Source organism: Nyctibius grandis, chromosome 4, assembly GCF_013368605.1.
Source record: "Nyctibius grandis isolate bNycGra1 chromosome 4, bNycGra1.pri, whole genome shotgun sequence".
NCBI lineage: Eukaryota > Metazoa > Chordata > Aves > Nyctibiiformes > Nyctibiidae > Nyctibius > Nyctibius grandis.
In genome coordinates this window covers 13,703,410-13,727,535 of record NC_090661.1, presented here as the reverse complement: position 1 = coordinate 13,727,535, position 24,126 = coordinate 13,703,410, and the positions used below count along the sequence as shown (strand labels likewise).

Below are 24,126 nucleotides of genomic sequence, written 5' to 3'. Positions count from 1 at the left end.
CATAAATGAAATGAGTATATAATAATTTATTTTACTATATGTAAGGTAACAATATGCCAGTTGCCAGAGCAGTATGCCCAAGTACATTTGCTTTCTATTTGTGTTAATCTGAAACATATATAAACTATTTTTATAAATGGACGTGACATTTTATAAGATGTTTGTGAAGTCAGGCCGTGCTTTCCCAGTTACTTGGAAAGTTAGTCTTAAATGACAAAATGACTTGCAGAAATTTAACTTCTGTGAACCTTAACCGATAGAATCAGGTACTTTCCATGTATTGTTAATTACTTAATCTCTGAACATAGTTCACAAATGCAAACGTAAATTATTTAGAGAGGAAATGCAAACAATATGTTCCAAGAGTCGAAAACCGTTATCGACACCCTGGATAATGTCAATGTGACAATAAGCACAATCCTCTTTTCTACTTAGTTGCTCTTAAATCTCTACTGAATCAAAATGATCCCTCATTTCATACAGTACCTGTGGTGTGTGGAAAGCTGACTCCCAACTTTGAAACTTTTTCAGTTGTTTTTACAGATAAAAGAGTTTTAGTTACCGCTGGTATTTTTATTCTACTTTGTTTAGGTTCTGCTTTGGGGTTTTGAGAGGTGCATTGATTTTGGCAATTGTTTCTTCATCTCAGATAATCATTCCCATTGCTTTGATAGCCCATATTCCTGGGCAACTTTGTCTTTTTGCTCACTGAGTTCATTAGCACTAGCCTTAGAAGTATTTGTCCATTAGGTCCGTAGGTTCTTCTGGACGAGGTAACATCAAAATAGCTTCTTATCCCATCAACACAACTAGAAAATTGCTTTTGAACACCGTGTTTCAGTCAGGATGGGAAACAGTTGTACTCCAGACAAAGACAAAGTCCAGTACCTGGGACTCTGATTCCTGGGCAAGACCGTAATGGTGGGTCAGCTCCATGACCATTGTAGCAATTGGAGACGCTTGTCAGACCTGCAGTATCACACTACCTGTTTTCCAGAGAGCTCTAACACAGGCTATTGCCATATTATCATGTTTTTAAGGAAAAGATCTCGCTGTGGTCTAGATCTTCACCTCCTCTCAAGACTTCATAAAAGTACTTTCCAAAGCTACTTTTCTAAGAACTCCTGAGTTACTTGAGCTCCATAAAAGACTGGACTCTTCAGTCTCAAACTATATTCACAAGATCTTTGACCATCTGGTGACCTTTATCAGATTACCGCCCAAAGATTTTTGCCAGAAGTTTGACACTCCAATTATTGAGGGTCATATGTCATCTAGAACAATCCTGCAAGCCTCACTTGACGCAGCAGGGACAGCAATCTGTGCTTTCACCTCCTCCTTATTTCTTAGGCAATTTTCTTGGCTTCTGTGTTTCCAGAGAGAATAAAACAATTATAAAGAAAGAGATTCTTCAGCATCCATTCCAAAGGAGCATTACGTGCCACAAAGGGGTGTGAGCTGGAACACTGTACCAAAAGCAAGTAGAAGTGGTAGGAAATAGCTTATTCTTCTGCTGGTTGTTTAGTGAAGTTTTGCCCTTTTTTTTGAAGTGTAGACTTTTTGTGGCTAACAACACATTGCTATTAGAATGTTCTTCTAATTACCCATTCTTCCAGGTGTTTCTAGGAGATGCTTGCTTCCTTGTCTAGAAGTTGTCCTTGGGTGACTTGAGATCAGGAGGCATGCTGTCCTCCTGAGCAGTGTAGTATATCAGGTATCAGATGTTTTTGCTAGCAATCTCCCTGGGTACTTGAATGAGCTGGAAAACAGATTAGGTCATTTCAAGCATGCATATCACAAGCAGGAAGTCCATGACAATGTTCTGGAGACTTTTCTACAAGAATGTGGTTAACCAAGACCTATCCTTCCCATGGACGTGAATAGGAAATGCCATCCTTTCTACTCCAGAGTGTCTTCCAGACCCTTTTGTAATCAACTTAAAGGAGACAGATGCATTCCTGTCAACCATGCATGTGTTTTCTAATCTTAAGAGTTGTTTTGAAAGATAAAATAGGATAATGATGATCATTCTGATAGCTAAGGATGAACGTAAGGCAGATCTGACATAATTTCAACTTTTCTGTTGAACTTCTCTGTTCAACTTCATTATTGAAGTCCTTTTTTTTTAATGCCTAGAGAATTTTTATTTTCCCTTCAGAGAAATACCCTAATTAATAGAAGAACAAATAAGAGGCAATTTTATTTGGCCAAGTAGACTTAATTTAACGTGTGACACACAGAAAAGCCAATTTTCCTTTCCTTGGCTTCATTGTCTGGAATTCTGCTCTATTTCCTGGATGGCGCTGGGTTCCTCTATCAGCTCAATCATCTATTTGGACAGCTGTTCTAGCACTGCCCTTCCAGGCTGGTGGCTTCTTTGGTTTTGTTGATACCATAGTAATTGTACCTTGAAAGGTTTGTTAATATTTTTTTCTCTTTTATGTGCTAGTTTTCAAGTAGGATCTGAATATCATAGTTGTTTCCTCTGTTTCTGAACACTTTTTGAGTGGTCAGAAATGGTACTTGAGCTTTAAAGTGCTTGCGAATGTTCATCACAGGTCCTTCATAACTTACGCTAATCTTGGAAAGAGGTATGCATTAAGAAAGAAAAAGTATGGGAGAAGAGCACATACAAAGCTAGATATATATTAAAACTGTTATCAACTATTTAAAGAAAAGACCGTAAAATGGTGATATGCATACTTGCAGCAGTGCAACTTAAGACATGGCATTTCCTGAGCTGAGAAACATTATGTGAAATTCACATTCACTTCACGTTGTAGAAGTGATTGTGTACTGAGTTCATACCTGGCTAGAAACCAGAGAAAGCTGGTCAATTTGATACCAATGCTCAAAAGTCTTAGAAGAGAGCTAAACAACTCCTAAGCAATGAAGTACTGCTGTCATTTTACTTGTAAGCTACAGCTGCACAACGCTGTATTATTAAAACCTTTTGTACAAATACAAATGTGCATAATAAAGTTGTTATTCTGTCAATTCCTGTTATATTTTTTGATTTCTTTCCTTTGTGGCTCATCAGATTTGGGCCAAAACCCAGAAGACATTCACAAATATGTTGCTGCAGGCTGATATCTAGATTAATCCTTTAAATTCACAAGGCAAATGCTATGATATGAAACTTGGAGATACACACACATACCCACCAGTTTTCAATAAAAGCAGAAATAAGCTATATTTTATATACTTTCTTCATTTGATTTAAATTTGACACTACTGGCTACATGTTCAAGATCTAAGTAAAACTGTGGCTATGCTGAAGTCAGTGGAAAAAAAATCATTGACAATGATGTAAAGATTGTAACTCAGAAACTGGATTTTAAAATTCATGTTGAATATATTCTGAAGAAATGTTTAATGAGCCTAATTTACATTAGAAATATGTATTGATATCACTTTGGATGAAGCTACATTATGAAAGGGCAATCTGTATACCTGGGTGGAGATTGGTAATTATCAATAAGGAAGCAGTATCAGAGCATACTTCAAATTACATTGTATAAGTGGTTTTTGGATAAGATCCTAAACAAATTAACTTAATGTTTTGCTTTAGTGGTAAGATGACTATTTTTGTCTGAAACTAATCTAAATAACATGTGCTGAGTATTGTGTAAAGTTAATAGTGAGAATACAGAATTTGATAAAAGAAGCATTCTGTTTGAGAGTAGCTTATTTTGTAACTTTCACCTATGTGATTTGCAAAATATTGAAAAGAAATACAAATCCATTAATATTCGCTGCTCACTATGAAACAAGGAGGTACCCAGGGCTTTCTGGTAATTGTATTGCCTGACTGCATTTCAAGTTGAGTAACAAAAAATTGATAGCCTTTGTCACTGGTCACTTTTCAAAACCATAAGGTATGTATTCAATTTCCAACCTGGAAAATATCTTCTTGTTTTTATTAATTATTATAACACAGTTGAAAGGGTCTATACAAATGCAAAGATAAGTTCTGATTTCACGTGCTTCCTTCCCTTCCCCAAGTATTAAATCTTCCATTTGGTAATACCTTTGGTCTGAAGAATTATTATTCCTGTTCATTTAATGATGTGATAAACACAGCTTAAAAATATTTTGGTGCCACAGAATCTGTTGTGAATGAGACATCTGTATTCACAAATTTATTTGATATATACTTTTTAAAATCAAAAACATGTGCAGATGTGTTGACTATAATAGTGATAGGCTAATAACTACTGCAGAGATTTTTAGGTACTTGCTAGCTAGTTTCAACGCAGGGTTATATTGAGGCGGTCTGAAATTAATTTAGAGCCCTTCAGGCCTGTCACTGAATCCTTCCATGGACCAGGCTTAGAAGCCAAGGGTTGCACCAAATACTCTGGATTTAGAATTATCCTTATATCAATGGAATTTTTTCATAATTTAAGCATGTATGATGCACTGTCTGAGCTCAGTGATCTGTCAGAACGATTGCAGACAATGGACATTACGGCCAGAAGCTCTCTCACATTTGTCAGGACAGGCTTAGATTTCTGCTTGCATTGTTCATAGTTTAGGAATATATGCAATAAAGATGGCAGAACCAAATAACATTTGTCCTGTGAAAACGGGGATATGCATGACAGCAAAGCTGTTAAAATCCATATAGCAAAATTAGGAGCTTGGCAAAAAGTAAAAAAAACTGGCTGATGACAGCAAGACTTTTTAAGACTAAAGCTTACTCGAACATCTATTTCTTTCCTGCATATTAATTCTGTATTGTCGTCTTTCCTAATCAAAAACTGAATCCATGCTAAGAATGGGCTGAGTCACTTTTTGAAAAGTGTGGTCCACAAATACCAGAATTGTTGCCTAAATAGTAACTGAGTATTACAAGAAGTTTAACACTCCCATAGAACTTGAAAATGCCTGTAAAGAGAAGTGTCACAGAAATCCTTAATGTCTTGCTAGGAATAGTAAGTCATTCCCAGGATATTCTCTCTCTCTTTACTTTTCTTTCTTTTTTTTTTTTTTTAAAAGTACTTCATTTAATAGCCTCTGGCAAATCTATTTCTGTATGGGCATATATTTCCATTTTTCAAGCAGAAACTTTTGGCAATAATAGATGTGGCAAAAGCATTGTGAACATTTTATTGTGTGATCTGCATATAAGTACTCATTGTAAAATATTTATGGAATATAAATGCATAACTAAGAAGGTAATGCTTTGTCTAGCCATTAATTTAATATGACAATAATGTCTGTCATAAGGAAATTGGATCCATTACTGGTCTCATGGATTACAAAGGCTTTATTTCTGTATCACTCTATCTGTTATTTCCAACCTGTGCTGACAATTATACTTCATTCTTTCATAGGTAGAAATTTTGAAAAAATTCATCACTAATGTAACTGATATAGTATTTATTCATGAACTTGTGCATCATTCATAGATGTCTGTCTCAAAATGTTATATATTCACTGCTGAATTTTTGATGACGCTTTGGTTTTGATTCAGGTATGCTCAGTCAAAAATAACTCCAACAATATGAATCAACAGTAGCAATTAATATATTTGAAAGCATTTATGCAGCTAAATGCACACTGAAATTGATCTTTTATCCTCAGAACCTTAAAATAATAACTGCCATTCTTTTTCATTGAAATAAAAAGCTTAACAGATTTTCATAAAACTCCAATAATATATTTCATAATACTCCCATAAATTATGATAATAGTTCTTCAGTTATCTTTTGATGACTCAGGTGATACTATGTACACTGTTGAAATCATAACTTCTAGGCTAGCAAGCAATTTACAGCTCAAAATATATTTTTCTTGTACAATTAATGTATATTATACAGAAACCGTCACTCAGAACAAATAAATAAATTTCAGTTCCAAGAAATAACTAGCAATAATATCCATGTGAATTTATCTCTAAATATATTTTTGTTTTACTCAAACAAGCACTTTTAAATAAAAACACTAATTAAATTTAAAAGTGCTTAAATTAAAGCACTTTAAATAAAAACTATTTCCATGACCAGGATATGCTACAACAGCTCTGCTGTGTTGAACCTTGTGCCCCTTGTTCGTTCCAGGATTGGACAGAAAGAACCAGACTCTTTTTCTGCAGTTCTCTTTCCACAGTGATTATTTTAGCCTGTCCTCAGCATTGCCTGCTCTTTCCCAATCAGCTTTGATGATCAGTGAACAAGGTTAGTTGCCCTGAAGACCTGTCCTGAAAAGGACAAACACTGTCAGTTCTCAAAAGATACGTATTTAAAAAAATTAGGAATAGACTTTAAAAATTTGTGTAGTTAACATTTTTCATGACGAAACATTACAGTATTTTAAATTGGTCAGTAGTTTAAAAAATGTTACAAAATGCCCTTGGCAACATGAATGCAAGGCTGTCATAAAGAAATGTCTGCACCTCTACTGAGAGCTTGCAAAAGAATAGAAAAGGAATTTGGCATCGTTTATAGAGACAAGGTTTTTTTTTTCCTATTTACAGTACTAAATACAAAATGATAGATTTTTTTTTCTTTGTGAGCACTTCTGAGATCATCTTTAAATGATTCTAGACAAGTACGTACATTTATAGCAGCTGTCATAAATTTTTGCCCTCAGTCTTAACCTAGTTGATGAAAATGTCATCAAATATGACCAGTGTCATATTTACAATTAAGTAGTCTTTTCACCTAATAAAATACCTATTAATGAAGTAAATTTATTACTTGCATTAAATCCAAATATGGACTGCTCACATTGTCAAGTGAGTAAGGCAGTTCTCAAAAAAACTGAAGTCCAAATGTTCAGTCCTCAATGCATTATGACAAGATCCAATTTAGTCTAATCTTATGTAATCTTATTTTGATGAAACTAACCCGTGTACGTGAAGCTGGAATGTTTGTATGTATGTCAGTCTGCAATAAGAGTGTTTGGGCCACTATTTAAACCCAGTTTTATTTTAGAGATTAAGATACGGGTTTATGGCATTAAAATGAAAAGACACAAATCAATGACTTGAGAAGTGCAAGAGGCACTTAATGTGAAGTGATTATCAACCATGGTGACTTAAGACTAGGTGTAAATGCAGTCCTACTAAATACAGCATGTCAAATTTGAAGGGTCTTCTGAAACAAATGTGATTGCTATATTTGCCCTCCAGTATTTGTAGACTACAGTGGACAAGATGACAATTTTTTGGTGTTTTGGGGTTTTTTTTTCTTTTAATAGGGGAAGGAAGAATACTATTTTAAGGTCTGTCTTCTGTAGTTCGTTCTGATTATCGTTTTTAAGAGAGTCTTGTACTGTGTTCCAGGAGAAGGTATCCACCTCATCTCATGTTGGCCTAGATGACTGATCATCAAATGGACTTTCACCATATGATACAAAAAAGGGAGCTAACTGTCTGTACAAATTAAATTCTTTCTGCCTCAGGATTTTGCTGTCCTTAGTTTCTTACAGTGTTCCACCTTTCATTTAAATAGGGACAGCATTGTTATAAAACCTTTGAGAGTTACTCACCTATTGCAGCTCACTCTTTGTTACCACATGTTCCTGCCTATGCCACCTATGCTAGGAGCAGTCTGACTTTGCTTTACTTGATCTTTCCTCTTTAGCAAAAATAGTACCTTCAAGTTTCCTGAGGCTGATATCTACCACTTCTTGCCCCCAATAGTGACAGTCAAACTTCCAACAATTGCAGGATATTCAGCAGTGGATTATTTTTTTTTATTTGAGGAAGACTGAGATTAATTGATAACACCTTTATTCTTATACATAAGCAGCTACTTAGTGAGGAAGCTATCCTGCACGAGTCATGAAGTACAGACTAGAGAAATTACAGTAGGGTATTTGAGTGTTACAGTGGTACGCCCATTCCTACTCGCTCAACAGTAACAGCGCTGCTCAACAGTAACCACTTGCCCATCTGACAGGAGTGGCTCCATGATCTCCCTGGGACCTGTCCTTCCCCTTCTCCAAGGGGATGGAGATGCTGCCTTTGTTCAGTCTGTCTCTTAGTCTGGCACAGCAGAGATTTCTTTCTTCTTTTGCAAACTGCTGTGCCTCGGTAGCACGAAACATGCAGTCCCTGGGAGTGTTACCGCTGACCCCAGTGGAGCCAATCTTTTACGAAAAACCTCCTTACAGCTACAGGAGTACAGTGCACAGCACCACAGTGGTTAACGTAGATTGACGGTGGGTGGTATCCCAAAAGGGGACTCAGTGGAATGTTGTTTCTTCTAGTGAATCAGCAGAAGAGGCATAATGGCCTTGCCTTTTAGTTCCTGTATATTGATCTCTGCAGAGCAATGCTTTCCATCGCTCAGATGTCAGATGCTGTTTATAACTACGCTGGAAACATAACATAGAACAAAACAGTATCAATAATTTCTCTTGAGACTGTATATGCATGTTTTAGGTTAGCTATTTTTTCACTGCTGCACTTAGTTCAAACATTGTATCAGCAGTATTGTAAGGTGCCTTGAAAAGTTGTTTTGTCCATGATTTTGTCCCGTTGCTCTCTCAATCCATGACCAAAAGACCACAATGTGTTCAGGTGCAAAGGTTTCCACAGCACAGGTATGCCATGTCTCAGAAAGTACCGCCTTGTCTTTGCTTGAACCTCCTGCTTTTAATGACACCCAGTACCAGTGCTGGAGGACAGAGGGAAGCATCCTGCCTATTCAGCATCTCCCTGCCAGCTGTGATTTGACGGGCATTCATCACCTTTCCTGCTTTATGTTTTATTTAGACTGAAGACTTCTACTCTTTACTGTCATTCTCTATATGAAGCTATTCCCTAATTTGAATCATTCTTTCTACTTTTCCCACTGCTTTCAGTACTGCCACATCGTTTTAAGGTGGGAAACAAGAATCACAGCCAGTATTCAAGTCTGAATGGCGTCAGATGCAGTATGGATTTATACAGTGGCATCATAACGCTTTATGTTTTGTTCTCTTTCCTAATAATTCCTAACATTTAATTTGGCCGTTACTGAGCATTGAACATGTTTTCATAGAGCTATCAATTGTGTATTCATTTCTCAGAAGTGATCCTGCTTATCAGGTTGCCAACTGTGAAGCTAAAAGTGAGAAAATACTATTTTCTCCTAACATAGATGTTTTATAAGTAGATTATTTAAATGTGAGGATAGCTTTAGTTTTACTTTTCAGTCCTGTAGTCTTTTATATTGTGATTTCTTGATGTAATATGTTGATTGCTGCTTGTCATTCACTTTTTTCTCTACAATTAAATTTGTATTTCTTTAATCCTCTTTTTCTATTAATTCAAACCACCAATAGAACTATGCAAGCATAACTTAATACTGGTGTTAGGACTGTTACCAAAGAAAACATTTGATGCACTTTCCTATAGCTTTTAGTATTATAAAATTAATACCTGTGGTATGGATAATTGGGATAGTTTTGTAGATATTTAATAATGGATCAGATACAGCAGTGGCAAAATCAATGTGAAGTTGTGTCCCACGTTGCCTCATCGATGTGTCTCGTAACATGGCTTGGAGAAAGCAGCAGTTGAACCATCTTGGTCACTCAGCACTGCTTTTTCTGCTGTGTCTATCAACTGAATCTGTGTTACTGCAGCCTTTTGTCATCTGGAATTTTATATCCTATGAAGCTGTCTAAAACTGTCACATCATTTTGTGCAGGCCACTATACCACCATTAAAATATAGCAAGGGTGATGTTTTCTCAGGTGCATCAGTCACCATTTCTCAGGTCAACATAATGCTCATGCATCACTTAAATTTTACTGAAACTCTTATTTAAGGCCTTCATTCGTATTTTCTAACAACTTTGGATGTTGGATGACTGACAAACCACTAACTTAGAATCATAGAATCACAGAATGTCCTGAGTTGGAAGGGACCCACAAGGATCATCAAGTCCAACTCCTGTCCCAGCACTTCACTAATTTAAGCAACTGTTTGCCATATTTGGGCAAAATATATGTAAAATGCTTCCATCCTGATTTGATGCCTTTGTTATCTGAAAAAGAGCTATTTGATCTGGCCTTGTTCATTCCTTTCTCTCATTCTGTATTTACATATTACACTCTCAGTTCAAATCCAACAATGGGGAATAGCTTGGATGCTTTTTAACACTAATGCACTGAGATGTAATCAGAAATGCATGACAAGCCCACCGGCTTTAGCCCTGCCTACAGAGGGCTCAGACTGAGCCTCAAGGGCAAGCAGGAGCATTCAGAAGGAAGTCAATGACTTCCTTCCAGGGTAAGCATTTCCCCTTTCTAGAGATTATTCCTGCCTCTGACATCCTCGTGTGCTGCCGCCTTGGGAATACGGTACCGGTTGTGTGCTGCCTGAAGCACTGGAGAGCAGCTGGAACTCCATTCCATGCCACCCTTCCTGCTGTCAAATTACCCGAATCAGTTTGCTTTAGAATAAATTTTTAACAGCTGCACATCTGGTTAGTTTGGTTTTGAATATGTTTTTCTATCTATGTAATAAAGGAAAAGAGATTACTCAGGGAAAGACTTAAGTTGTTATTTAATAAACCTATATAATAGTTCATACAGCTTCCAAAAGTTCTTAATTTATACAGCGTTTAGCAATTTTCTATGTGAAGTTTTACAAATCCTGCCTTTTTATCGCTAAAATCGTGGTTCCTAACATGACTTGCTGTATGTATACAGAACAACAGAGAGTCTTGGAATAGTTTAGCATTCTGTCAAAACTAACACACTTTTGCCAAAAGAGAGGAAATAATCTGTCCGTTTGTTACTGTAGGTGGAGTAAACGGATCTTGAGGGAGTCCCCTATTGCTGTAGGAAGTGATTACAGAATGGCATTGTAACAGACTAGGGAATATTTACTGGAAGTTCAGGGAAACTGGAAAGCTGTTCAGCTCACTTAATAAAATGTTTATATATCCTGTTTCAGTGAACACCAACCAACCAACGTTGAAGCAAGGAAGTTATTTCAAGTCAAATGAATTTTTATTAATCAGAAAGGTTAAGAATAACAAAACAAGTTAGATAATTTATGTCAGCCTGTTCAGAGGTGGTGGTGTTTTTTTTTTCCTAGACAGCACTTGACCCCTCTCCAGGGAAAAAAGAGAAAATTCTCCAGTGGTAAAAGAAATGTGTCATTGGTCCTGCAGTAATCAGAAGGTGATAGAACACTAGTTGACTTTAATGACTGTGACTTCAGGAGTTGGATACTTGTTTAAAAAAAAACAAACATAGGAATACAGTGTTAATTGATTCTCTCTTGTCTTTATGCTTGAGTCATGCAATCCTATAGAGGAGTTCTCATAGTAATTTTTAACTCACTTTTCAGTTACAACTATATAAAAAAATTTTACATTGTCCAAAAAAAGAGCTTGAGGAAGCAATTAATTTCTGTCAAGCACTTATAGTGTTTTGTCTTTGGGAGTAAAAAGACCCATTTAAGTCACATCTTAGCTGTAATTATGAAAGCCATAGTAATATTTTTCTAATATAATTCATAATAGTGCTTCTCATTTAGCTCTGTATAATTTCAGAGACTTCCTGTACCCTTTTTTTCCCAGAACAGAAATATAAGAGGATTTCCAATCTGCTACACCTGATTACAGCAGCTATTGTTTTACTCCTACCAAACTGCCTTCATTTGTTTTTTTACCCAGAACTGCTTAAGCTCATAACCTTTGTTAGCCTGGACACTGTAAGAAGACTTAACTGCAGTTTTTGAAGCACACCACTTCATAAACCGCATGCTGGTGATAAAAGAGCAACGACTGAAACACAGCTTTAAAGCCACCTTCTAGTGGTTTCAGAACAGGTAGGATCAGACTCTGTAGCCTTCTGAAGCGAGAGGTCCCATTTGTCTGCTCACTCGCTGGCTGCGGTTGATGTGACATACGTACACTCTACAGAGACACCCTTTTCTCGACAGCAACGGATTTTGCCTTAGAGCGGAAAAAATAAGTGAGGAGGAAAACAGTACAAACCTAATACCAGTGGTGCTGCAGTACCTGAGTGTCTGTGTGCATCTGTGCACAAACCCATGAGTCAGTGAACAAATTCGCATAGCTGTTTTAGAGGAAGCGTTTATGAAGTTGGCAGTAGGGGGGAGGGGGTTTAAATCAATTTTTAAAGAGTAACTGTGATTGACTTTATCTGTATGCACTCCTATCTGTAGCTATGGTTTTCATATAACCTAGAACATATTTGTAATGGCTGTAACGATCATGTTTGTTTCTGTGCTCTCTTCATACCCAGTAAATATTAAGAACAAGAAGGGAGTTTTCTCGAAGTACAAAGGCAATTAATAGCACATGAATCCTATTTTACATCAGTGCCTTTATCTTCAGTGGTTTTAAAAATGCTGCAGCTTTTTCAAAGCCAATAAAATGGCTTAACGTTGAGTTTTAGTAAGAAAAATAAATTAATTTCGAATTCCACGATGCAAGTTTTCGTCACGTAATGAGGAAACACAGGAGTCTGAAGAGCCGTGCTGCATCGTTCTGAGCAAGAGGCACGCTGAGCAGCAAGGAAAGCGCGGGCAGAGCAGGCCGAGGGAAGCGGTTCGGGGCCTTCAGCACAGAGAGGCCGACAGGGTTTTGTGGACTGAGGGGTGACGGCGCCAGAAAACGGGCCATGAGCAGGGGAGAGTCTGCAGCGCCTCAGGGCGCCCGGGGAAACCCGTCCCGCCGGCTCCCTGCCCGCAGCCGCGGGCCCCGCCAAAGGCCGCTGGTAGCACGCGGGCAGCGCCGACATCCGGCCGCTGCACCAGCGATCCCGGACAGACCGCGCATGCGCGGCCGGGGCGGGACCCGCACTTCATCGCTCGCTCCAGGGGCGGGGCGAGCCGCCGAGCGCTCGATCGATGACTCGAGGTGCGACTAGCGTTGCTTGGCCGCTTCCAGTCCAGAGCGATCGCTTCTGGAGCGGTTCCCCCCTCGCTGCCCCGGAGCCCGCGCCGCCGTCGGGGGAAGGAGGATGGTGAGGGGCGACCGGGCCGGGCCGGTTTGGGACCGGGCACCGCCGCGCCCCCCGCCCGGGCTGCGGAGCGAGCGGGGGGTGAAGGGGGAGGGCGAGAAGGAGGGAGCGGGGCCGTGAGTAAGCAGTTCCCGGGGCATGCGGTGTCGGCTCGCCGTGGGCCGGGGCCGGGCCTGGGCCTCGCTGCCGGGGCCCGGGGCTGCCCGGGGAAGGGGGCGGCCGCGCTCCCCTCGACGGGGCCCGGAGAGGGAGCGGGGCGCAGCGGCGGCGGTGGGGCGCGAGCCGTTGGGCCGGGCCCGGCCCGGCGTGGATCTGCAGAGAGATGGGTCATGGCTGCTCGGCTGCCCCCGAAACGGGCTGAGCGGGCAGAGCGACGTCGCTAAGCCGGGGGGGCTGGGCGGGGAGCGGGGCAGGCAGCGGCCCTCTGCTGCACGGGCACCGGGACCTCATGCTTTCCCCCCGGTGCCGGGGGCTGAGGCAGAGGGCGCGCTGCGCTGTGGCTGCGAGCTGGAGCTGCCCGTTAGGTGTGGGCGCTGACCCCGGCGTGAGGGAGGTGTGAGCGGAGCGCGGTGCCCTCTTAGGGCTGGGAACGAACGCTGTGCGTGAGAGGCTCTGTAAAGAAAACGGCCACAACTTGGCTCGGGAATGCTCTTTTTGCCCGCCTATTAGTTATACTAATGGCTTGTATTTTGTTCATTCCAGTTTCGCAACCAGTATGACAATGATGTCACGGTTTGGAGCCCGCAGGTAAGATCTTTATAAGCTTGCTAACTGGCATTTTACTTTTTGTTTTTCTTCGCTCTTACAGCAGTGGTATCACAATAGCATAGATTATATTCAGGTGCCTAAAGCTTGCTGCAGGCTGCTCCCTCCTTGTTCTGTAGGATGTAGGTTTCTAGAAAGCCATCAGCACATCTCTAAGCTTCTGGTGTATGAACCCGAATGATGCTTATGTGGGCCCTGTTACCTCAGAGTACTTAAGGCGGTTGCTTTCTGGAACTACCTGTGAGGTACAAAATAGATACTATCATTGTTAGGGGTTGGACTAGATGCACTTTAAAGGTCCCTTCCGACCCAAACCCTTCTATGATCGATTTACAGACCTATAATAAAAAGTTGGTAAGTAAGGTATGAAAAAGCATGAAACTGAGCTTGAATCTCCCAAATGTTGGGCTACTGCTGGGTCGTTCACTCTTTTATTCACTAGCTAATATTGCAAAGGAACTACTTAGCTTACAAGTGGAAAGGACTTCCTTACATATCTTTTTTTATTAAGAGCTTTACTGTATTCACATTGTTCAGAACAAAATCAAATTATTAAAAGTTAGTATTAGTGCTTAACTGAGAATATGCTGACTTCTTCAAGTATGGCTTAAGAGCACCCGTTTCTCTTTTTGTGCACACAAGTTTTACTGCCTTGTAAGCAGCTATTTGAATGACTGTACCCATATGGTAATCTGAAGCGTGGAATCTGAGGTACTGATTGTACTGATTTTTGTAGTATGAATTCACAGATCTTAATTTTCTAAATTGAAAGGGTCACAAACATCCCTGTTGAATAAATTCCATGTATAAAGCTTATAACATTGAGAGCTAGAACATGTAAGTGGTTAAATGCCATATCATTTTGTAATGCAATTTACATTGTGCTTCAATTATGAAGTCTGTGCAGCTGTGTGTCCCTAGTTTCCCATGTTGTGGAATGTTAGGGAGACTTCATGCTATCTCTGTACTTAAGATTATACTGAGATTTGCACTTGAATTTGAAATTTTATTACCTCTGAATCAGTTTCACATTGTGTATTGTTATTAAAAACATACATTGTGTGTTCTAAAACTTACACAGGTTGTGTTGACTTCAAAATAAATATTCTAGAATTTTAAAAGCAAGTTGTCGGTTCAGATGTTTCATATTGCCTCTTCTCTTGGTATGGACATTTTAAGATAGGATACTTATGGAAAATCAGAGTCTTGAAAATTGACTCATTTCTAGATTTAGCAAAACTAAAGATTTATTTTAAATGCAAATAGCAAATTGTATTAATGTAAAGCTAATATATCATTAGTTTGTGGGTTTGTATTACTACTGGAAATCTTCATCATGTAGTATTTTTAAAAGCTACAGTTTCAACATACATTGTAACAGAGCATGTTTCGTACTTTCCATCCTATCTGAAGACAACCTTGAATATTTGAATGTTCTTTAGTCAGCACCATGATAGCTGTAGATGGCTTTGAACTGTTTTCATCCTTCTTAATGATTGTGTTTCTCTGGCAGATTCTGTATCAGGAACTTTTAATTTTAAATTTTTTAATCTATCTTTTACTTTAAAAATTACTTTTAAAACTATAACATTCGCTTGAGACTTTTAGTAGATATTGTGAAGTCGTCAACACCCCTAATTTCTATTTTTTTCATAAATTGCCTTGAAAATATGAATAGTGTTGATGTCTTTTATGAAAAAGACATTTTAAATTGCTACTGTGCTGCAGTTACTGCTCCATACATTCCTGTAGGTGAGGCAGTGATGTGATACCATAATAATTCTTGGCATTGTTAATACAGGAGAAAAAATAGTCATATTTTATTGGGGGATGTTTTCAAATATTCTTGTAAAGAAAAGGAAATACAAGATTAAAGGCGAGAAGGGGTTTCACACTTTTCCAGCCTTGCAAGTCATTCATGAAAGTCGATAAATACGTGTTGGACAGGTCACAGTGATTCCGTACTGCTCTTGGGCAGGAAATATCCTATGTTATTGAAATTCCATTTGTGACTTAGTGGATGAAATGGAGCATTAGGGTATTTTAAGCATCTAGTGGACTTTGTATTTGTCTAGATAAATCAAATCAAAAACCTTTTACCCAAAAAACCCCCAGTGACCTAATAGAAGGTGATTTCCTGTAGATTATCCCCAGTACATTTCACTATAACAACTACGTTCCACTCCATCACAGCTGGTAGGATGCAACTGTGTGCTGCGGTTAGTAATTCCAGTACTTGCACAGTAGCAGTGAACGTGCGAACTATTTGACATAGGCTGCAGAAAATTAGCTGCTTTGCCCTCAGTGGTTGCATTGAAAGGATGTTGTCTTATTTTCCTGCAAAGCTCCTGGCTGCCTTTGCAGAACTTGTGGGGACTTAATTGTCTTTGAGACCTCTACTCCTCTTTCAAACTTCACTGCAGTTGACTAATAACTTGTTCAGAAGTTATTAGGGAATGGATGGTGAGACACAACAATTGCATAAGACTCATTTCTTCAGGAAACTCGATTAAAAGTTAAGCTGGAAGTTCTGTCTTTGAATCACGTTGGGTCAGATACTGATGCCTCTGAAGACAGTGACAAAAGTCTTGTGATTCTTACAATGTCAAGATTATTCACCCTTTCTTTTTAGTTTTCCTGTTTCTTTGTATTCAGTAGTGAGTGGCTCAGGTGGCCAGATTTTTGTGGGTTAATGGTGAGGCATTTGCAGAAGATAATTGAGGCAGTCTATTGGTTGTAGGTTTAAACTGTTATGCAGTAACTGTACCTCTTGGGGTGAGGGAATCAAAGGTCTGAAAATCAAAACCCATTGAAAATTGATACAGAGGATTAACTTCAGAATGATTACCTTTGATTTTATTCTGTAGGGCCGAATTCATCAAATAGAATATGCCATGGAAGCTGTGAAACAAGGCTCGGCTACTGTGGGGCTGAAGTCAAAAACACATGCTGTTCTGGTTGCACTCAAGGTAACTTCAAAACTGTTTTCTCAGGACAATAATGTTAGTAGAAAAGTTTTGGTTTGGCAAATCAGTTTTGCGCAGTCTGAACTTTTACGTGTAATGTAAATGCAATCCAGTTTCTTTTTGCTTGAGTACCAGTATAAACTATAAATATTTTCAGTACCTATGCAAAAACAGATTTTTCACAAAATGGTTAAGGAAATGAGTGAAAGATTTTTTTTTTCTCTTTAAAGTATGTTCCTCTTTTTTTTAAAAAAAGAATTAGTTATTAAGTAGTAAAACTATTTATTTCTTTTCCCAAAGCTTGAGTGAGTATGCTTTCTTTCGTTCTGACAGTTTCCTACTGAAGTGGAATTACGTTTTTCTTGTCTTCTGTTGCAAGTTCACATATTTATATTTTTTTATTGTTTCATGATCATATGCAGTTCTTGCTATAAATGTTAGCAGATTTCTCCACAGCGCTTGGCAAACTGTTCAGTCTGCCGCATAGCTTTCTCCTTTTATGCACAGAGAGCACAGTCTGAGCTGGCAGCTCATCAGAAAAAAATCCTGTACGTTGACAACCATATTGGTATCTCAATTGCTGGACTTACTGCTGATGCAAGACTGTTGTGGTGAGTATCTTAGTTGTTGACATACACAGTTCTGCAACAATGAGTGAAAGTTCATTTGTAGACTATTGCGAATGAAATTTTATGGTCAGCTAAGGATTAGTCTTGAGTTACTGCTCTGTCATACTATGCCAAAGACCTCAGCATGAAACTCTGGCAGATTTTTAACTAGTTGGCAGAAATCTCATTTGTTTGGCTGAAAATTTTGCTCTTTGGTTTTGTTACTAGTAAGACAGTCCTGTCTGGTTTCCTCAGTGTGATGGGGTTTCCAAGCAGTCTGAGAAAGTGCATCACTTGTTTCCCTCTAGCAGCTGCTTCTGTGTACACACATTTAAGAAAGTTATTAAAAACATACACTGCTGGATGTGTCGGCTTCAGAGGGGCTTGTTTTTTACCTGCTGGCCACATAGTTTCATCAGATGAGGTAAATGTACATGGAAGAAGGAGTGTTCCTCAATTTGATATAGGGAAGGACAAAGAACGCATAGAAAGAATTTCTAGAATAAATTTTAATTGCTGTAATGTTGCAAAGAAATGTTACCGTTTAACTGTGGTTTTTTCCAGATGATCCATCTGTTCCCTGCGTGAACTTCTACCTTTTTTGCATTTGTATGGCTGAAATACTGTAATACTCTTTCAAATGTGTGATCAACGTTCTAACTGACAACTATAGGTCATGATGAAATGAAATTATATGATGCCTTTGACCCTTTTTCTCAGTGAGCAGAGCTGAAACAAAAATATACTTACCTTAACAGACAAATACTGAGACAAAAACTCATTGTAACTTTCATATACGCATTGGTTTGATTTGTTTTTTTCTCCTTTTTTTTTGTTTCTTTCTTTCCTCCTAGCAATTTCATGCGTCAGGAGTGTCTGGATTCTAGATTTGTGTTTGATAGACCTCTTCCAGTGTCTCGCCTAGTGTCACTAATTGGAAGCAGTATCCTTTTTTTTTTTTTTTTTTACACTTGTAACACTTTTGTAGCTTTTTACTTGTTCATAAAATGATTTTCATATATTACAGCTTAAAAGTTGTATTAAATTGAAAAAGTGAATTTGAAGTTAATTTTTCTTTATTCGCATTGCTTGTGTATTCTTTCAGAGAATATCCCATAAAGTGCAGTAAACTGGCTAAGAAGCAATAAAGTGCTGTGCAACGTTTAACATAGCACTGTTTCTCTGTTACACAGCCCATGCCTCTGGAGGTGGGGGAGGAAAGATGATGGCACTGTTGAAAAATATGATCATTTACTGGATTGCAAGCTGCTTGCTCAGATTTTTTTTTTTCCTGTGGCAACTTCTGTCTCTGCATGGAACACAGCACAGGCCTTGTATGCTGTTATTGGCCACCTAGCAAAAAAATTTGAAGAGATAAGAAATTAAATAAGGCTGTGCAGCGTTAGGTGAAGTGTTTGTATTACTTGGTTGAATGCACCACTCAGTTATTTCGGGAAAGCTAATTGCTAAATCTTATTTTGGTGAAGAAGTAGTCGGTATTCCAAATTAGTCCCGAGGTCCATTTCTTTGAACATAGTCTTCACTGCTGTGAAAAGGTTTTCAAAGACTATGTAGCAACTTTGGTGCATCTCTGCTTGGCTTAGGAAAATGTTTTGGGTAATTCACATGTTACTTTGAGATTGTTTCCTTAGCTTACTTAAGAAACCCAGATACCAACGCAGCGTTATGGCAGAAGACCGTATGGCGTAGGACTGCTCATTGCGGGTTATGATGTAAGTAGGCTGTGCTAGTTGCTATTGATCTAAAAGAAAATGTGCTTAATGCGATTTTATACGACAGACATGTTAAGAGGCAAAGATATAAGGAAGAGGTAGGCTCATCAGAATTCTCTGAATAAGGAAATAATTTTCTATATCTTACCCTAAAACATAACTTTAAAAAATGTTTATTAATAGCTAATCCTGCCTACATGTATGAGGTGGGCGTTTGCAAAAAGGAAAAACTAATTATTTTAAGGTGCAAAATGAGATGTTGCAAAAATTAGATTTGTTAGTGTTTTAAGGGATCAAAATGTTGATCCAATGATGACAGTAATTATATTACTAGTGATTATGGAGCTTTACAAACTACTATTTTAAATACTTTTTGTAGAAAATGGATATGGAAATCATCATTGGCCTCTCTCTTACTTGTTTAGCAACAAGAGTTTGCTAATGCAGCGCACACAGTATCTCTGCCCTGAAGATTTTTGACACGAGGAAGGTTGAAGGAAACTGTCACCTTGCCTGAAATCTTGCATGGCATGGTTATGTCTACAGCAGGTTTTCACTTTTGTGCAGATAAGACAGAATGTGTGTAAAATACCTACTGCAAGCCATGAAGTAGGAAGCACACATAAGCACAGTACAGTTTATGGAACAGAGAAAGAAACGTTTTTGGTGCCAGCTGTCCTGCCCACATAAAAACTGCATTTTAATGAACAAAGTGTAAAGATTTTTTTTTTAAATTTTTTTTTTTACAATAGCTTAGAAGGAATTGCATAAGAACAGAGGTATGATAAGCAGCATAAAATATTTATATATGCATGTACGTATGAGCTATGCGATGTACCATGAAGCAAAACTCTGTTTTAGAAAATATCATGTGTTCCAGCAGCAGACTGGGTATGAATTTATACATTTGCTTTACGTTTTGTGGATTTTTTCCCCCTCTTTGTAGGATATGGGTCCTCACATCTTCCAGACTTGTCCCTCTGCAAACTATTTTGACTGCAAAGCAATGTCCATTGGTGCTCGTTCACAGTCAGCGCGAACTTACCTGGAGAGACACATGACTGAATTTACTGACTGTGAGTAATGAAACCCTGTCTCCCTAATGGTATTCATCAGTTATGCAGTTTTTCGGCTACTGCTCCATTCTTTTGCCTTTAGTAAGGTAGGAAGATAAATTTGGGGAGCCAAGTTTGGCATAAGTGTGAATCTGCATGAAGACAAAAATTGTAAAGAAGATATTACAGATCTTCATGTCTAACATCTGGATGCTTATTACATCTAATGGAAAGAGAAGCTGTGCTCAGAAAAGCAGAGAAAAAAAATAGAAGGCCTCTGCCCTGTTTAACGCAGGGAAAGAACAATTCTTTCCATATCAGAGTAGGGATAGTATGTCAGGGCAAGTATTTAGGTGGTGCATTTAAAATGGTGAATTTATTTTTATATGAAATGGTGATGAGGAGGCTACTGAATGGCTGCTTGGGCAAAAAATAGTGTGGTTATCACTGCACTGGAGGCAAGGCAGGTGCAAAAACCAGATGCATTTGGCCTCAGATGTAGGGAAGGGCTGGTTTCTCAAGATACACTTTTTTAACCAACTCTGTGATCAGTATCAGAACTACCTAAGGAGAGGAGTTCTGGAAGTCAAGCTAGCCAAGGTGTTCTTCTAGTTGACAGCTAGGAGTGGGAAGAAGGAGAAACGAGTGTCTAGAGATGATACCATATATTTAGTAAATGTCTTTCTGATTTCATTTTAAGGTAATCTAAATGAGCTAGTTAAACATGGACTGCGTGCCCTGAGAGAGACACTTCCTGCTGAACAGGATCTGACCACCAAGGTAAATGCTAGGTTTTCTTAGCAAGAAATTTTACTGCCATATTAGAAATTACCATGAAAAAATTTATGTAAGGTATGGCTGGCACTGAAATTTGGAAGCTGAACCCTGGTGGTAGGTATATCATCTTCATTTCGTATGTCACCATTTTATCTACAGTTTCCTTAATTCTCTCAGATTTAATTTTCTTAACAAAAATTATACTTTCTCTAAATAAGACATTTTCCCTGGTTCCTTCATTCTATTTTGAACTTTGATCAGTGTTTAAGATACATTATGTGCAACTAGAATCACAGCTTTGTGTTGTGAGCACAGTCAGTAATTCACCTGGGAGGTGAGGGAAGGAAATGCACAAACAGCTGATGGGAGTATCCCCAGCAGCCAAAAGTTGCAGAAACTTCTGACAATGAATTGAGGAACTGTTGAACAAGAAAATTCTAAGGATATCCGTTAGCGGTGTTCTGCTTGTGGCTGATCTGCCCTTTTCCATGTTTAATTTTTTTTTTATTCTTAGCCAACCTTGGTTTTTAGAACTTTTAAAATAATGAAAATGCAAAGTAAGTTTAAGTGGTTTTGAAAAATCATGTATGTTATTAAAAAGAAAATAAAAAATTGAAAGAGATTTAAATCCTTGAAAAGGGGGTTTACTTACAAGATTTTGAAACATGATAGCTTCTGTAGGGAGTAAATCTGCCTCCCTTTCCTTTTCAAAGTAGTACAATCTACCAAAGTAGCTTGTAGTAGTAGTACAATCTACCAAAGAGGGAGACTCGAAATTTCCTTTTTTCCTTAAGCAGACACAAACAGCACACTGAGTCTCTTTATCATGGGAGGAAACTTTCATCTGTTTCACAGGCAAAAGCTGTAAAGCCACAGAGTTATTAGCAGAAAAATGCTTCTCACTCCTTTCAAAACTTTGCTTAACAGAATGTTTCCATTGGAATTGTTGGCAAAGACATGGAGTTTACCATCTATGACGATGATGACGTAGCACCGTTCCTAGAAGGTCTTGAGGAAAGGCCACAGAGAAAGGTATGTGTTTATTGATATCAATAAATAGGCTTTGTTGAAAGACAACATTTTGTGATATATGACCTGTCACATTTATGTTCTTGACGTCTAACACTCTCTACTATTCTAGTAGAGTTTTAGGAATGTGATTTTAAAATCTGAAGTTACTACATGAAAACCATATAATCTTAGCTAGAGACTAAGATGCTTATTACGTCAATTTGTGCTGAATTGGTGATGGGCCTTTCCAAAGTCGTCATCTTTCCTCATCTTTCACCAAGTACTGGTTTTCATTTTTTTACAACAGAAGTGGCTACATATGTTTCTCATGCCTGCCCCAAGATGCTTCCTGAGTCTCCTAATTGCCAGCTCTGTCCTGCTCGATGCTTAATTTGCATAACACGACTTTGTAAGCTGTTTGCTGACATGAGCTGCGTTGATGCACTCATGATGCTTAATCCAGGATAAAGATGATTTCTCAAGTGTTGTTTTCTGCCATTCTATAATATATATTTTTTTCTCTCCTTAAGCCTGCTCCGACTGCTGATGAACCTGCAGAAAAGGCAGAGGAGCCCATGGAGCACTAGTTGGTGGATGAGTTCCTCTGTGTTAATGTATGTCTAATTATACAGGAACATTTATCCATTTGCTGGTACCTTTATCCTCACCTATATGCGCTCTCTGCCGATACATTCTGAGGATTACTCTTAAAAAAGAAAGAAAACAACCCACCTATCCTTAAAAGGTAGACAGGAGGTTATAATTGGGTGTGTTTTCTTTGACAAGAAAGGTGTAATCATTTTCTAAATAGTACATGATACTGTTTTTTAATGAAAAGCATACCCTCTTTAACTTGTAAGGACAAGTGGAAATAAATCACTTTCTTGGAATCTGCTGTGGGTTTGTTTTTTTTTCATCTGAACAAACGCCTGTTCAAATACTTCTGTCATATTAAGGTGCCATCATGTATTTGACCATTTGTCAACGTGAGCATTTACTTGCTGCACGTAAATGTGGTGCTCTTGGAAACTGTTGAACTGAGGGGGACTTTAAAATGCCTACGAAGCTACAAAATACAAATAGGATGCAGCATGTTTCCCCATGTTGTCTTGTCATTGTCTCAAACTCGACTTGAAAAGACATTTCTGGTTATGAGTGTTTACCAGAAACATTGTAGGCTGAATAAGCGTGAAGCTGCCAAGCAGCTTGTGTTCTGCTTTTTTTTTGTGTTCTCTGCTTTAGTAAACCCAAGCTCCTGCGGAACCGAAATGAATCACTTTTATTTCTTTAGAGCCATCAGCCAGCCATGGGGTAGTGAAGGGCTTTTAGCTCACTAATGGCCTAAATGGAAGTAAGGAGGGAAGTGCGTAAAATTCCTGTTAGAGGTCCCCTGAGCTGTGGAGTCTCTGCATCGCTGCTAAATAAACAGGCTCTCCGGCGCCTTGGCCCTCGGCTTGCTCTGCGCAGTCTGACTGAGGGGTGCCTGCTGCCCCGTTGGATTCAAGCTGAATGCTACAAAATTTGAGACTAACAGCGACTTCTTTAGGGGCATCTCGGAGGGAGCCCAGTCACTCGGTGCTTCCTAAACGTAAAATGGGTGTGACGCTGTATTTTAAGCAAAACGAGTTCGACGTTATATTTTTTTTTTTTTACATTTTCCATGTTAGATCATTCTATTATAATTATTCTTACTAATGAATACATTGAAAAGGATAAGAAACATGTTTTTGGGGTGGATGCGCGTTGGGGCTTGATATCCTGTTCAATGTACTTTAAGAAAAAAAAAATGTAAGAACTTTGCATCCTAATAAAGTTAATACAGCATGGTGCTATTTTGAACAGGCTTCTAATACTGTGTTGAATCCATTTAAATAGTTAAGTCATGAAAATATTAACAAAATAATAATGTCAGGGCTGTGTATTTGGTTTTAAGCACTAGACAAAGCTGCTTTTATTTTTTTAATTTTTTCTATTATTTTTAAAAATTATTTTTCTGTTATTATTTTTTCCCCTATTATTTTTTAATTTTTCCTCCATCTTTTTTTTCTATTTTTACCCCCTATTTATTTTTCTATTTCCCCCCCTTTATTTTTCTCCTTTTCCCCCTGTTTATTTTTCTGGGTTTTTTTCCCGTGACCCTTCCCACGGAAGGTGCCCCCACGGTTCCTGACCCGCCCCCCCCCCCCCTCGCATACGCAGGCACAACCCGCCCTGCCGCAGCGCTGACGTTGCCTCCCCTGGGGCCATGACGTCAGAGGCAGAAGCCCAC

At 38.6% G+C, this 24,126-nt stretch overlaps 1 protein-coding gene across 2 annotated transcripts in view; it reads left to right on the top strand.

Moving 5' to 3' along the window:
* PSMA1 (proteasome 20S subunit alpha 1) overlaps positions 1-22,747 on the top strand; it is a 33,155-nt gene extending 10,408 nt beyond the window's left edge. The window contains exons 1-10 of one of the 2 annotated variants that reach the window (XM_068398435.1): positions 12,829-12,945; positions 13,645-13,689; positions 16,575-16,676; positions 17,181-17,284; positions 18,136-18,224; positions 18,944-19,014; positions 19,961-20,090; positions 20,770-20,849; positions 21,774-21,878; positions 22,388-22,747. In XM_068398435.1, the coding sequence (XP_068254536.1) occupies positions 12,943-12,945; positions 13,645-13,689; positions 16,575-16,676; positions 17,181-17,284; positions 18,136-18,224; positions 18,944-19,014; positions 19,961-20,090; positions 20,770-20,849; positions 21,774-21,878; positions 22,388-22,444 (786 nt within the window). In that variant the 5' untranslated portion in view covers positions 12,829-12,942 and the 3' untranslated portion in view covers positions 22,445-22,747. Of the gene's footprint in view, positions 1-12,828; positions 12,946-13,644; positions 13,690-16,574; positions 16,677-17,180; positions 17,285-18,135; positions 18,225-18,943; positions 19,015-19,960; positions 20,091-20,769; positions 20,850-21,773; positions 21,879-22,387 lie in introns of those variants that run through there. The other variant, XM_068398436.1, reaches the window with a different exon arrangement.
* The last annotated feature ends 1,379 nt before the right edge of the window (positions 22,748-24,126 follow it).